Here is a 16364-nt window from a genome sequence, read left to right on the forward strand (position 1 = left end):
AACAGTGTCCAATCCCAACCTCAGCCTCACAAAAATTCAGGACTGAATTTGCATTCTTGTCAGAAGCACACCAGGAAGGAGGATGCTTCCTTGTGAGACTAAAAGCGGGTACTGAACACTTTGTGCTCAGAGCATCCGAGGGGGATGCCAGGTAACAGAAGATGGCATTTAGCAAACTGGGCTTTATTTAATAATACTAAAGACACCATTGGGGTCTCAGTTACCTGGTCCTCTCTGAGCAGGGATACTTGTTGGAAGGGTTTTGCACATGTATTTTTGGACTTCTGTGCTTGTATCAAGCATAAATCATCATTCTAATTGCATAAACAAGAGATATGACATGGCAGTAAGTGGCATTATTTTCTAAACAAGAATTAGTTAAAGGGGATATAAGGTACTGATTTTTCAGACTGAAAAGGAAGGATTAGGGTGGAGGGATGCCCTAAAGCAGTGCTATTTTATCTAATGCCAGCTATGTGAAATGTATCCAGAAAACATTGATTTTTCCTTTGGAGGTTGTACTTCATTCACCTCATTTGCCTAGTTATTCTTAAAGGTAGGGTTTTAATAAAATGACTTTGGATAAACCATCAGGATTTGCTGTCTGTGGTGTGCCAGGCTTAACTGGCTGGAACTGAGAAAGCACTTCTGTCCTGCTTCTGTGACTCCTTTGCCACCATTCATAGCAGTGTGATTGGCACTGACTTCCAACCTGGATTGCTTGCATGGGTCCTTAAATCATGCTGTTTCTGTCTTCAGTGCCTCACCAGTTTGCCAAGAATGTCTCCCAAACTCCTCTTCCACCCACTTCCTCAGCTGCTGAAATACCTGAGCACAGCGGTGGAAAGCACTTGTGCATTCCTACCACTGGAAGCTCCTCTCAGGACTGCTCCTCTCAGGACTTCTTGATGGAGAGGGGTTACCACAGCCTAAAGGCAGCCTTCAACTTGAGTTATTGTGGGACTAAATGAATAATTTCTTGTTGATGAGGAAGATTTATATATATAGCCGGATAAAGACTTTGAGCTCTTTCTCTGCACATTCAGTGGGCCAGCCACACTGCAGATTGTTCCATCGCTAATCCTAATGACTTCCCAAGATCACTGCTTGCATTGTGCTTTGTAAGTGTTGCTTTAGCCAAATAACTTCACCATACTGGAAAATCGAGTGCATTGAGATGCATTGGATTTATAAAGGTTTCAATGAAAAGGTTAAATTGATGGGCAACATCAAGTATTCTACTTAGTGCAAACCAAAAGACCAAAAAGGCTTTTAAACTCAAAAGCATATCAGAGTATAAATCAAAACATTTTGCTTTTTAGAGAAGAGAGAACAAAAAGCTTGAGATTTAACAGCAGGCAAAGAGAGCCAGTCTCTGCTCTCTGGCCCAGAGATGAGCTGCCAGGGCACAGATTGCTTTCCTGCAGCTCAGCTGCCTCACCTCCTGACCAGGACTGCTGTGTCCAGACCATCCAGATGGTCCAGGGTGGGCACACCCTTGAACCACGCCCAGGGACTGTTTAGGAGAGGACTGCATGGCACTGGCCACAGGGATGGACATGGCAGACCAGTGCTCAGGTGCAGGGATGAGTTTGGCCAGCCGGGTCAGTATATAGAGTAGTTTTGGACTTAGAACACTTTCAGCTGAAAAAGGCTGGCATATTAATCCCCTTAGTCAGGTACCTTCATTAAGTGGTCTCAGTATTTAATCTATTTTACTGTGACTGCACAGTATATGCCATATAGTGGTCAAGTAACCTTTCCCCCACTACCTTGGAAGAAAGAGCAGGGCAGGGCAGACCTTTCCAATTACCCCAAATATTGCTATGCTGTTGGATCTTTTTGATCTGAGAAACTCCATCCTATCAGCCATCTGAGAGCATGGGGGTGATAACAAAGAGATCATGAAGGGGTGTTTGACGTAGCTGCTAAATATTACGAAGCCTCTGGGGTCACAGGTACAAGAGGTGAAGCATAATGAAGGTCTATTTTAATTACAGCACTCAAATATGGCGGTAATAGGCAATTGTATAAACCTGTGTTAGAGTTAGGGTTTTCATTATGTTTTTAATGAAATACTGATTTGCTAATACTAATTGACATGAACCCTGAGCAGACTGCAGCAAATGAAAACATACATTGGTTGTGTCCAGCCCTTCCTCACTGCAGGCTACTGGGATGTGAGTGAGGTGATGGCAGTTATAGGGCCTGTTCCGTGAATTACACTTTTTAAGGTGTCTCTTGTCTTCCTCCTTTCTTCCTCTTCTATTTCCAAATTAATTGAGCTCATTTCTTATACCTGCTTCATTCACATTTTTGTTTGCTGACTTTTTTGGGCAAGCAATGGCTTTAAGCAGCCAAGTAAAATAAACTTGTCTATATGTCAACTGTTGATTTTGTATGTGGCTTGGTGGGTTTTCGTGAGAGCTTTATAAGTTCAGTTCCTGTTTGCTCTCTGCTCACTTCCAGGAACAGGATTTTGTACAAGCTTAACACTTTATAATCAGTATATTGTACTTATGGTATGTCTGTTGCTGAAATGCAAGTACTAGATGAAATATTTTTATCTGAGAGTAGGTGCCTGACAGCTTTAGCCAGATTGACCTTTCAGTTGGACTTTTAGTCCTTAGGACTACCTGGCAATTAGGTGGTTCCTTTTATTTTAAATGACGATTTTCATCCTAGACACATAAGCTCAAGTTTCATCTTGAATCATCTTAACCTGATTTTCTGAAAGTCAGGTTAAAAGTCCAGAGCCAGCTGAAAATTTAGCTACTTTAATTTATCTAAAGTTGATTTTTGATGGTTTGTTACTCACTTTAAAATATATAGGCCATTATCTCTTGCAGTGTAAACACTGTGGAAAATGTCACATTTAATAAAAACTATGACCTCATTCTTGGCTTCATTTTAAATGAGTTTCATTATTTTACTCAATATATTATTTATTCATGTATTCAAATATATTTATTCAGTGAAGGCAGAGATATTTGGATTAATTCAAAGACTTAATGCTCTGTACTTCTCATGCAAATTGATGCAGAAAAAAAAGGTAAAACTCTCTTTGTACTCTGAGGGCTAGATGCATCATCAGAATGTAATGGATGCTGTTTGTGTGCAGTCAAGTGGGGAGTCATGTTATCCTGAATCTCTCTCCATGGCTTTTATTATTATAGCAAAAATTAAATTCAGCACATAGGTTATATAATTGTTCAGTACTTATTTACAGACCCCATTTAGATGGGGAGTAAATGGTCAGATGAGCCTTGCCAGTTACTTAGGTATTGCGGGATTACTCCAATATTTCTTTGTTATTCTTTCTATAATTCTACCAACTTTGCCATTCTCAGTTGAAATATAATAATTAAGAAAAAAAATTATTTTGCCGACAATGCAAAAGAAGTGAGATTTTCAACCAGCACGCACCATTATAATAATTAATTCCCCACTGAAGTGGGGAGTTAATCTCATTGGCATGACTTTGGTGGGAGCAGAGCTCAGGCCAACACTCAGCACTATTAACCTGCAGAGCAGTGATGTGTGGTAACATTTACACAGCTTGACAGTATGTCAAGGCTGTGGGAATTGCAACAGGGTAAAATCTTAAAGGGGCTTTGGGCTAGGCCTATTATTTTCAACTGAAATCACTCATAGAAGTTTCATAAAGTGAATTTTGCTTAAGAAAAAAGCCCAGTGAATTTTGTTACTTCTGGTTTTCATATGTATTTGGGGCAATATGTGTACTTTTTAGAGCACGAGTTCTGTGAGAAGCATCTGTGGGAGCTGGGGTTGTTTAGCTTGGAGAAAAGGAGGCAGACAGGAAACCTTCTTGTTCTCCGCAAGCGCCTGACAGGAGACTGTAGCCAGGTGGGGGGTGAGTCTCTTCTCCCAGTCATAGGACAAGAGGAAATGGCCTCAAGTTTTGTCAATTGAGTTTTAGATAGGATATTAGGGAAAATGTCTTTACTGAAAGGGTTGTCAAGTGTTGGAACAGTCAGCTTGGAAAAGAGGTGGAGTTGCCACCCCTAGAGGGGTTTAAAAGACATGACCAACTTGCCCAGCTGGGTCTGGTGATGTAGATGATGATGAGGTAGCAACTATGGGCTCTTCTCCAGCTGATGCACAGTCAATCCAGGGTCAAGGTGTAGATGCCCAGGGGTCAGGGAACCTTATTCCCTATTTTGCATCATCCAGATCCTGCTGTTTCCCCTGTATATTCTGTGGTTCTCGACAGGAAGGGAAATGCTGCTGTCACATTGCAGAGTAATTTTGTTACATGATTCCCCATCTGGTGGGCCTGACAAACAAACAAACACATCATGTCTGAGGGATGAACATGGAATATGTCCATATGTCCTGCTGTAATGCATAGAATCATAGAATCACAGAATAGTTTGGGTTAGGAGAGACCTTGCAGATCACCTAGTTCCACCCCTCTGCCATGAGCAGGGACCCCTTTTCCTGGCTGCTCAATGTCACACCCGACTGGGGCTTGAACACAGGGCGTAACCCTGTCTCTGGTGCAAGTCTCAGCTGTGTGCTAGGCTGCCTGCCTGAAAGGCTGGGAGTTTTAATCTGATCCTCTTCATAGATATGGCTGGAAAAAGGCCCAAGGTAGTGGAAACCCAGTGCCTCTGCTGTGCAGTGACTGACAGTGGCATGAGCCAGGCATTTTCCTGAGCACCATCCAGAAATCGGCCTTTCCAACTGCAGGGCAAGAATCCTCTCAGGTCTCTGTACCCATCCTTCTCATGTTTTATTTGGTCCCCAGTAGGGAATTTTATTGACATTACCCAGTCCTCTGGGCATTATGGATCTGAAGGCAGAAATTTTATGCTCAGATTGCCAGAGTCTATGCATAAAAAAAAATGTCAACCTGCTGCAGCCCTGTATAAATCACAGGTAGAAACAGGAAGGTTTTTGTTCTGGCTGTCCATAGACCAGCCCATAAGCTCGTGGCTGGGCATTCCCACATCTTTGCATGCACCCCCAGACAATATTCTGTCTTGTAGCCATTTTGTACAATATGGAAATTGATGTGATTGTGTAATACAGAAATTTCCAATGAAGGCACCTGTTCCTCTTACCTATGATAAAGTCTCCCCAGCCACTTACAGACACACTGCAGTTCATCTGAACCATGAAGTGTAAAACAGCTAATCTTTTTTATCAAAATTAGAATATTGAGACAAGAGCATTCCTCTTTCACTTGCAATATCTGTATTGCTCTATTGCATTAACAGGATTCTGCATTACTAGTTTTTAACATATGAAGCACAAGGCAGTAGCTGTTTGTGCATCTAATAATAGTTATGCAATATCAATAAGCTGAGGATATCCATCTGTCTACTGAAGCATGCCCTTCACATGGGATTTGCCCAAAATAAGAACTTGCTGTTCCAAAAATCTGGTAACAGATATTGGAATGTTACTTGGAGCATGAAATAACTGCCTTGGCATGAACGTCCCATTGGCTCCTCATGTCTGCAGAGGCAGGAAAAAATGACCTGTAAGGTTGGAAAAATGTCTTCAGGTCAGAACTTACCAACCCTCAATGTCTCTATTATGTTCTTCAAAGCGAGAGATCTTAAAACAAACCCCATCACCAGAGAAGGCACCTGCAGAGTACTGTTAGTGTGTTGATCTAGACGTCAGATTCTTCTCATCTGTTTGCAGTTCTCAGTGACATCACTGTGTAAACTTTGACGACTGGACTCATGCTTAGGATATCAAAATACCTTCTTTTGTCTTTTTTTTTTCAATTTCTTCTGTGTGAAAACTTGGCTGTGAAGCTTAACAGTAAAACCCATGGGCAGCTGTCCTCATAATATAAATCTCCCTTGTGTCAGTGGGCCATTCGCTGAGCCCTCAGCAGGATGCATTGCATCCTGCAAGAGTTCTCATAACTTTCTCAGGTAGATATTTTCATCACTGCTGGACAGTTTCCATCATTTGAAGCTGATGAAACAGAGCAACCCTGCAGAGGCATAGAGTCTGGAAACACTTTTTTCTGCTTTGGGGGGGTTTTTTTACAAAAAACTTTTGTGCATTCCCTCATTATGCAAAGTGGTGCTTTTTTCTGGAACTGCTGTTGATGCTCTACCCTAAGGCATTTGAAAGAAAACCTCTTACAACTGGCTTTGTAATGACAAGAACATTGCCATAAAGCGGCAAAGTAAGTTAATGTTATTTGTCTATGTTCCCACTGTTTCTCATTTTCTTTGCCTTTTAATTTGGGTTTGCTTAGTTTCTCCATTATTTTTGCCATTTATTGGAACAGCACTTACTGGTCTCAGCTAGCAATCAGCCCTTCATGGTTCTGGACAGGCACGGTGGAGGAAATTATTAATTCCTTGAAGTCACTGACAAGCTTGACAATAATTTTCATAAGGCACATGATCCAGTCCACAGTCTTCTTGAAGTGAAATGTGGACGTGGTAGAAATTTATGCTGTGCTTAATTCCAGCCTTGTCGATGGCACGTTTTTCACTGAGCACTGAGCTCAATTAGAAAATTGAAAAGTATGATACAAAAGGGAAGCTTTGGACAAGAAACTGGGCAAGCTTTACTTTGAATGTCTTGTTATTTTGGTATATTTACTGCTTGCAGAGGCTGATGTTGATGACAGGAGACCAGGACACTGTTGAGCATCTGTGGCTTGGCTCTGCCACAGACTCACCATGTCAGCATGACCAAGTTTCCCATTTATTGGGCAGTGATAATGTTTGCATGCTTCACAGTGGGCCTGAGAGTTTGTAATTCTGGGGACTGCCCATGCTCCTACATAGACATAGGCTGTCTGCTTGTTCAGAAGTGTCCCCAGTGAAAGGCTGCTGCTTTATGACTGCATGGCAGATGGGCTTGGGCTAATCATGTTTTTATTGGTGTTCACCTCTTCAGTGTGCAGCAGTGAGAGCTCTGCTGAGTGCTCTTCCTTAATCTTGTAAGTAAAGCCTGTGTTTTCTCTATCTGCAGGTCTTGCTAAGTTAAATATAAAAGATAGGTTGTTGTTGTGAGTAATTGTACATTGTCTAGACTCAGACTTACAGCAGCTGAGCCTGGGAATAATCTGTATTTTCTCTGTTTTGTCGAGCTGCAGAGGGAGCAATACCTGATGACCACAACCAGAACTAATCAAGCAGTTTCTTTTTTAGTTGTAATCACTTGCTATTCAAATGTCTAGAAGAGGCACTGATTTACAAGTCCTTGTAAACTTCACACAAGGTTCAGGAAGGTCATGAATGCACAGAAGGCAGGGCCATTAGAAAAAGTAAAACAAGGGTGTCAGCATCTGCATTTTAAAAATGCATCTAAAATTTCTCATCCAAAATTGTAATTGTTATTCTTCACAGTAGCTGTATAGCTGTGAGCTACCTATCAAATTACTCAGGCAACATTGAACATAAAATTTTGTTGTGTAAGTAACATCCAAAAGTGTTTTCTTGTGGTACTAGAGAACCTTTTTAGTCATCCCACTTCTGCTCAACCTGTCTGATTCAGAGAGGCAGAGCTTTTTACATCTCCACAGAGTGATATGTTACATCCCTAGCTGCATCCTCATGATTTCACATATCCACACATTCTGTTAACTTTGTCAATTTGGCAGCAAACCTATCATATTGGCCAGTTCTGGGAAACCAGGTGGTTAGAAATGTGCAAGAGTTCATGAGTCACCAAACACCAGGTTTCCCACAGACACATCCATCAGTTTGGCTCTTCCAGCATGGCTGAGCTCAGTGGATGGGTCATTGCCCTGCTCTCCAGGTAGCTGGGTGACCTTGGGCAGGTGACAAGACCCATCACTACTCCTTTCTAATGGCATGACAGGGAGAACTGGAATCCTCTTTGGGCTTTTTGTCTGCCTTGGCTCCTGGCAAGGAATAGCTCAGGACCCTTCTCTAGCTTGTCTTGCTCCCACTGATGGTGGCACTGGACAAGAGCATTCACAAGTCAACACCAAAAAATTACCAGGAGTTGGACACAGTCCGTGGATTTTCTATTAAAAAAAGTAATTATAGTCTTTGTTGCTGAGTGCCAAATCCATTTTTCACTCTTTTGGGAGCCATTCAATGAACTTTATGTTCTGAGGTAGAGCAAACTGTCATAGTTTAATGCAGTGTTTTATGCCTCTTCCCTGCACTCTAACACCTGATCGTTGCAATAGCCCAGTGTGGATTTTTTTTTTCCTAAATTATATTAATAGGTCTGAAGTCCCCTGTGACTTGTCATTTCCCTCTGGACGCTTACCCTTTCTTGCCCAGGAAGAAGCCAGTATTTCCAAGAGCATTTGCCTGTACTGATTTGCCTTTTCAGGTGATCAGCATCTGTGTTTATACTCCTTTCACAGAACCATCAGGCTTTGTTAGTAAAAGTTCTTGGGCATAAACCAGAACAAACCATGGCCTGGAAATGAAAAACAACCCTACCGAAAATGAAAGCCCCATCCAAGAAACGCACATACAGAGCAACAAATTCAGAATTTAGGTTGTCACATTGGTTTTCGTTCAGACTTTTCTAACTGACACATTTCCACATTCATGATCTTCTGGGTATGTTTAAGGGGGGATGGATTGGGAAAGGAAACTAACTTTAGCGGAATATCAAAAGAAATGTTTCTCAACAGAGAAGTGCATGAGGATTATAGAATACTTTCCTCCCCTAAAGCAAATGTCCATCAAAAACAAGACTAGGTGATGCATTGAATATGATACACTATGATACTCCTCAGCAGGAAGTGAAAACATCTTTCTAGCTCACAGCCCTGATGGGGGAAAATTTTCAAAGGTTTTAAGAAGCCACTGGTGCAGTAAGTCTCATATGTAGTTTTAACAATAATCATCTCCATAACACTGTCTGTAACCCTCCCTAATGCTCCACACCAGGATTTGGGATGAGCCATCATCCTCTATTGAGCAGAGAAGCTGGGTGACTTCTGGCAGTAACCCTTCTAGAAAGGTTACTGCCACGTAGAATCTCTGTGTAACATGGTGTGAGCTGTGGGGTTTAATAACATCAGAAATTCCCAAGGAGTCACATTTTCAAAGCATTTGGAAATCAAGAGGAAATTTTTATTAACTTCAATAGCCAGGCCTATATGTGGAGATTTTTGTTTTGACATTGCCTAAGAGGGGGGTGAATTGGTTTTTTGATAGTATAGCACCAGATTGCAGGCTCTGCATCTGTGGCTTTTTAAAATTCAGAACAACTCTGCTTTTACTAGATTTGTGTTATCTCTTATTTTACTACAATCTTTTTTACATTTCATAAATATTAATTTCCCAAGCAGTCTTGTTTGTTTAGTAGTTTTAATCTATCACAGACTTTTCTGTTTTCCTTTCCTCTCTTGTCCCAGAGAGATGATATCCTCTGCCATCAAAAGCAAGTTTTCTTCCTTCTCCAAGGAAGCTCTTCAGCCCAGAGATGTAGGAGCAGTATTTTTGCTAAGTATCATTTTTGTTTCCTTCTCTGTAATCCTTCCCCTTCACAGTCTAACACCACTGCCAGGCTCTGATTTCACTTGCCTCCTTTAGGGAACAACTTTACCAATGTTGTGTTTTCTCTTGTCATCCATGGACAGACATTTTAGACCATTCATTTGTCTTTGCACTGATGTGGAGGTACCAGGCTGCTTTAGCAGATGTCATTCAAACCCAGAGGGCTGTTCCCAGGCAGGCTGTGGTTTTGTTACTGTTTGGAAGTTTTTTAATGGAATTACTCAGACTGTTTGCTTTTCTTCACATTTTCCTTCATCTTCTCTGCTGCGTTTCTAGTTATTTTTAGTGCCAATGAGTAAGTTGTGGTAGGCTGAAACAAGTAGGCAGATTTGTAGTACTTCATTTAAGCTGTACCCACTAACCAGCTTCTTGATGCTACTTCTCCAAATTGGAGAAGTAGCATCAAGACAATTGACAATATTAAGCCAATTGGTTGGCTTAATATTGTCCACCTATTCCAGATAAACTGTTTGTTTCTCACCTTTCTCTTGTCTGCACTGAACCAGTATTGAAAAATAAAATCTAACTTCTATTTTTTGCTATGAGCTTTACAGATCAGTGAACTTTATGGTTTGGTTTTTCTTTTGAGTAACAAATAGGTTGATTTTCTGGGCTGTAACAAACTCATACTATTAAATCAAAAACCAGACCAACACATGAAACTTTTATTTTATACTTCAAGTGATTTTTTTTAAAATCCTGGTACATCTTCAAGTACTCTGACTGTATTTAACTCTCATGACTTTCTGTGAGATCTGAGTAGCATTTAAGATAGTTGTTTTGATAAACAGAAAGCTATATGCATTACTGCAGAATATGCTAAATATTTTGCAACGGGCAGTGCCAAATGTCTATTACTGATTTCTCATAGGCACCAAGTTGCTATAGAAGTTACATCCGAAGGTGAATCTCCCCAATGTTGTTCAGAGAAGAAATGACAAGGAGGGAAAGGTGTAAGCCTAAACTGAATGCTTTGAGTATCTGTAACTACTGATTCTGGCATTCTTTACTGCCACAGTTTCTCTATGTGGATCTTGAGTCTCCAGTTTAATCCATTTAACTAGCCTGTCTGTAGCAGAAAGGACTAGAAAACTCAGGGAGGACAAATATTTGGAGGTATCTTGTTCTGAAATTCTCCCAGAGCAGTACCAAGAACCAGTGCTGAAGATTAAATCCCATTTCCCCTCTTAAGAAAAAGGCAAGATGACAGAAAACTGAAAGTGCTGATAGCCTTAGGTTGCTGAGTCTTGAGCCTGTCAGTTGCACTTGGACAAAGAAGAGGTGTTGGAAGAGGACAAGGTTCAGTTTGTAGAAGAATGCAGCAACACTGAACTGGTTCTTTGTGGCTGGCTTCTCACATCTAGAAAGTGGGGATGATGCTTTAAAGTTTGTAGATTGAAAAAATACCAGGTAAGTACCGAGTGTTATTTTTATCCCAGACCTTGATCTACAATAGTGGCTCCAGGTGCAGCCTCAGGAGAAGTTATCCATCCTGCCAGCACCTGCAGATAGATACCTCTGCAGTTTATCTGAGCTTTATTTGGGAATAAGCATTTATTCCCACTGAACATACATCTGTTGCCTTCAGTCCCTAAATAGGCTGGTCATAGCTAAAATATGCCCATGTTTTTGTGGACTCATGTCCGCTCCACGACTCACCAGAGGGAGCTGAGAGATCTCATAGTACTTCTAACAAGCTGCACTTTGAGGCTGCAATTGTGGCCCTGAGATTTACTGATCTCAGTTGATCCGCAAAAACTAAGCAGGTTCCAGAGGATGGGAGGGGCACAATCCTGTCTGCAATGGGTGAAGATGGAACAAAAAATTGTTACAATGATGTGCGGGCTCTTCATAGCTTAGCTGTCTGTTGGGCAGTTCAGGTTTTCTCAGTTCATCTTGGCAAGTGTTTTCTCCTCCTGGAAACAGTCGAGCGAACCAGCAGTTTGTCTCTGCTTAGGCGGTCGTTCTCTCTCCAGAGCTGCAGATAAAAGGACATGAATCATGAAAAGCAAAACAGGAGCAGATGTTCTGCAGGTTTAAAGTAGCAGTGTATGGTAGCTGCTTTATCTCAATCTCCTAAGAATACCTGTGTTTTGGGGCAGCCTTCTACTCATCCTGTTTAACATTCGCGTCTTCCTTTGAAAATGTTTGCATCTCCCCCACTCTTCTCCCAGCCCTCCCATGGGTTTGAAAGTTTAACTTGAGCTCCAGTTATGTTGAGGGCAGCTTGCAGAAGGGGTTGTTAAATGAAGAACAGTCAGAGAGAGGGAAGAGCAGTGAGAGGCAGAAGTGGAAAAGAAGCTCAGGTGGAAGGAAGAGTTAATGCTAACCTTAAAATTACTGGGATTACCTTAGACCCTCTATTGCATTAACCTGGGGCTGAGTGAACAGGGTGGTGTTAATGAGTTAAGGGGCCATAACCGCTTCTGAAGAGCACTGGGGAGAGGGACTGAAGTTGTGGGCTTGGACTTGCAGGTGCATAAAGAGAGGTGATGGGAGAGCTGGAGTAAGAGAGTGCCTGGGAAAGCAGAATAAATGGAATGAAATTACAGTTTGTTCCTGGAAGTAGTGAATCCCGTGTACTACTTTCCCCTGTGAACAAAGTTTATTTTTAAACAAACAAAGCCAGAGATAAAGTTAGGTCATGAAGCAGGAAGTGACTATCTCTAAAAACAGGAGAAGTTGGGAAGAGGCTTTGTGAGACTTCCCTGCTCGTGCTGGCTGGGATACACATCGGTGGAAGATACCCATGGGATAGATTGCAGGATTGGACATAGAGTTGCAAACACCAGATCAAAAGTATTTAAGCATGGTCCTTACAAATGGGCCTTTGTGCAGTGACCTGTTCCTGCTAGGATCAACCATCAGTAGGAGTTTAGAAACAACAGGATAAACAGACTCATGAAATCAGTTTTATATTGGAAATGTGAAGCTAAGACGGTTGAAAGCAGTTTGGATGTCATTGTTAATCCCTAGGTCAGCTGTGCTGATATATCTCATAAAAGACAGAATGTGTTCAAAGAGCAAAATCCACTGTTCATTATCAGTATGTTTGTGGAGACATTTGTGCCGTGGAAGCACCCCCATCTGAAGGGCACGGTGCATTGGCAGCTCTCCCTGCCTTGACAAGACAGGTCCTGAAGCAGGCAATGCTGCAGGTTGGAGGAGAAACCTTGAGCTCTTCATTCATGGATCCAGTGGGTGGAAGCTCCTGCAGAGTGTCTAAAATGACAGCTCTCTTAGCAAGAAACTGTAATTTAGGTGTACTACTTCTGTCAGGAATATCAGTTATGTGAACTTGTCACATTATGTGAACTTGTCACTTATCCTTGCTCCCATGAATTATATGTCCATGTTACCTGGCAGCTCTGGAGAAGGACAACCTCTATTCAGTACACCAGAACATCATCTACTGCCAGTATTTCTCAGGAGCCATCAGACATCTCTGCTGTCTTGACTGAAATCATCAGGGAGGTGGCAGCAGTTCCAGGTACTGACTGAGTAGGCACCATGCATGCTTCTCACACCCACCCTACTCAGAAAAATCAGTAACAAATGTGGTTTTCCCCCTCTACTTTGCCACTGAATCTTTTTCAATCCTACCTATTTATACATCAGAATGTGTTTCAGTGCTTCAGGACAGCCTGGGAGCACCCATTAGCCCTGGTCTGTGACCCACATAACTGCTTGTGCCATCTGGGTGCTTACTGCTTGGATGTGGGTAGGGATGCATATACAAGTATCCATAGGTATGTACTGAGAGAGATGCGTGCATTTCTGCCTAACTTCTTGGCATTATTGTTCATCAAAGAGAAAATAAGCAGCTTATGAAAACAAAAGTCCTGGAAACCATAACAGACTGGTAAGGGTGGGCAAGCAGAAGTCAGGGGTAGCTGACAATAACAACAAGCTGCACAGTGAATGTGAAGTGCTAGTCTGTGTCCTACCTGAGCTGAGGAGGAGTTGGCCCTGCTGTGAGCAGCTCCAGGCCAAGCTCACTCTGTGCCACTGAGGAGCCTGCGGAGGCAGAACAGGCCAGGCTGTGTGTGGGACAGAGCCGCCCTGTTCCCCACGGCAGCAGCAGGCATGGTTACATGGAGCACACAGGCGCTTTGCCACGGAGCCTCACGGAGCACACACTCTTGGCTCTGCTCACCCTGCAGCTGAATGCCTTGACTCACTGCTGGCTGTCAGACCACGTCTCTTCAGGCTGCGGGTTAGCAGCTGTACACCTTGCCTCGCTGCTCAGGGACAGGGGAGAGCCTCCCAATCTTTCCATGCCCTCTGCACTCGCCAAGGCCCCTGCGTGGTGCTGCAGGCTTGTTAGTTCAGGGACAGCAGGGACCTGCTCCAGGGGTTTTTGCATGCTGAGTGAGAGCTGGCTGAAAACTCAGTCCTGGAGCTCTGTTTTCTTCCCATCTTTGCTGGCATGCTTTAGCTGCAGGTGGGATAAGGCAGATGACAAGGGTATGAGAGTAAGGAAGAGGGAGCCAGCCCTTTCAGCAGATAGAGAGGGAACTGATGAGAGGCTGGCATGCCTTCAGCATCTGTGAAAGGAGCAGAGGGCAAGGAGACAGTACTTGGCTGCGGCTAGAGAAGAATCCCAGAAGCCTGAGCTCAGAGGGGCCTTTTCTGCTCATTTTCTTTGAGAAGTTTAAAAAAGTATGAGCATTTAAAAAAAAAAAGAAGAGAAGATGATGTGCAATTTCTTTCAGGCTGTAGTTGAGGTAACAGTTTGGGAAAAATAGCTGCCATTTAAAGAAACACTAAGAATTTGTTCTTATATTGTATAGCAACATTTAGCACGCAGTCCCTAAATAGATCTGTTATTAGATGAGACAGAGAATCCTTAGAAATCACAGTAAACACAGCTGTAGAGGTGAGGAAAATGTATAAGGCATCATATTAATATTCGTACCTTCCAGTTGTCTTGAATGGCTGACAAAAGGGACTTTTAACATTATTCTCATGCTCTGACATAAGAAGAATTAATGTAGCAAGTCAGATGCTTAAAAATGCAACTAAGTCACCCTAGGCTTGTCAGGGTTTAAGGAAGATTACCTAGGTGCATTTTCTGTTCTTTTATTTCTGTGCTGAGGAACCCAGGAAGACTGGAAGTTTCCAGCAAGGGTCTGGTGGTTGGATCCAGAGAATGTTGGATGTTGTCTGTGTGGAGCAGGCACAGTGGGTGGAGCATGTTGGCGACGGTGAAGAGGTGTCAGTGGCCAGCAGGGAAAGTAGACTTATGGATGTGTGCTTTGCCTCCCAGCCAACCTGTGGTAGAATCACTTGTGATTGGCTATGGGAGTGGGTTTATTTTGGTGTACAAAGACTGAAACAGCTGAGGGTTTCAGCAGTAACAGAAAACATTGAAAAAGCAAATTATTTCCTCTCCTGTGTCATGGTTCATCTTCTGACTTTTGTCTTGATCCCTCTTTGGGCCCAATACTGACAGAATTATAGTTGGGCTGAAGGACTGCTGGCTGGCTTGTTTGGGACTGAGCATCCCTCAGGGTTGGAGTCACTGATGTTTATCTCGGTAAAGAATAAATCAGACCTAGGAAGCTATTGATGAAGCAGGCTTTTTGTGCTAACCCGTAATTTCTGTGCTACATTCTGCAGCAGGAAAGTTTCCTGGGAAGCCTGTGGTAATTAAGATTATAAATGAATGCTGGCATTTTAGTATAAGTAGTTTGTTTTTTCAAGCAGGAGGTCATCTAATTCTTCTTTAATAGTAGCAGAAAGGTGAGAAATTTCGAGTTAACTGTAATTAAGGCCATGGAGAATGAGCAACCCTGGGTAGTCACCTTCTGTGAGCATTACTGAGCAGCACAGTCAAATGTGCCAGAAAAAGTTACCTTAGCAAGGTTTAGTCTAAGCACAATATAACCTTACCAAGAGGAAGTAAAATAAAGTTAATTTGTGATAGTTTAGTCAAAGAGAAGAAAATCATTACCCAAAGGGTTTAGGTATTTTGCCAGTCTGTGCCAGGATGAATTAATCCAGATCATTACAAGAAAAGAGAGCCATACTGAGATAGGAGATGCAATCTGTTCTTGTTTCTGACACTGACCTTCTGGGAGGGTGAGATTAGCTCTCTCTTCCCTGTCTTTTCTGGACCTTGGCATCATCCAGTTAGACTGAAGCAAGGCTCACAGGGCAGACCTTACAGTAGAGTTACATGGCAAGCATCAGCACCTCTACTTCCAGCCTCTTACCTTAAAAATAACAACACTGCATCCCTGACCCACAGGAGTAGCATTCACCATGCCTGCTTGGATTGGGGAACAACTAAACACACTAAACACGTAATTGCAGAGTTCCCCTCTCCTTGAGGGGGTTGCTAAAGCCCATGAATTATATGTAAGGAAACCAGCTATGCAGCAACTCTTTCCTGTTTCTCCTATTTGGGTTTCAAAAGCTCTGGGTGTGCTGCACACTGAGTTAAAAATTGGAAACATATTACCTGGATTTAGCATGGGACTGAGTAAATTGTATTCATTTAAAATAGCAGATATCCTGCTGAGGAAAAAAAAAAAAAAAAAGTATTTCTACTTGACTGTGTGATACCTAAACCGCAACCTGGAGGTACAGGAGGAGGATTTGTGTTACTGAGAAATCCATAAATGTTGGCTGCCAGGTCAGAGCTGCTGAGGGGAGCAGGGCACATATGTCCCAGGCAATTCCAGGCATTCAGACCTCCTGCATCTCCTCCCCGCGTCCTGTGCAGGGTTTCATGCGGTTTCTGTCTGAGCTCCTGTCTGGTCTCTGCCCATCCTGGAGGTGGATGCTGTTGCCTTTTCCTCAGGGAGTTTTCATTCACAGCCCTGACTGGCTCCTGCCTGTATGGCTCTGCAAAAGCTTTGCTCC

The 16364-nt window shown here is 42.6% G+C and overlaps 2 protein-coding genes across 3 annotated transcripts in view; one reads left to right on the forward strand and one right to left on the reverse strand.

The window, feature by feature from the left end:
- The window catches only part of CHST11 (carbohydrate sulfotransferase 11), a 161327-nt gene that overhangs the window by 131095 nt on the left and 13868 nt on the right, over nt 1-16364 (forward strand). The gene's annotated exons all lie outside the window — the stretch shown is intronic.
- SLC41A2 (solute carrier family 41 member 2) overlaps nt 9036-16364 on the reverse strand; it is an 81229-nt gene continuing 73900 nt past the window's right edge. The window contains exon 11 of the mRNA XM_059846218.1: nt 9036-11472. Coding sequence (XP_059702201.1) covers nt 11386-11472 — 87 coding nt within the window. The 3' untranslated portion in view covers nt 9036-11385. The remainder of the gene's footprint in view (nt 11473-16364) is intronic.

This window comes from Haemorhous mexicanus, chromosome 5 (assembly GCF_027477595.1).
Source record: "Haemorhous mexicanus isolate bHaeMex1 chromosome 5, bHaeMex1.pri, whole genome shotgun sequence".
Taxonomy (NCBI): domain Eukaryota; kingdom Metazoa; phylum Chordata; class Aves; order Passeriformes; family Fringillidae; genus Haemorhous; species Haemorhous mexicanus.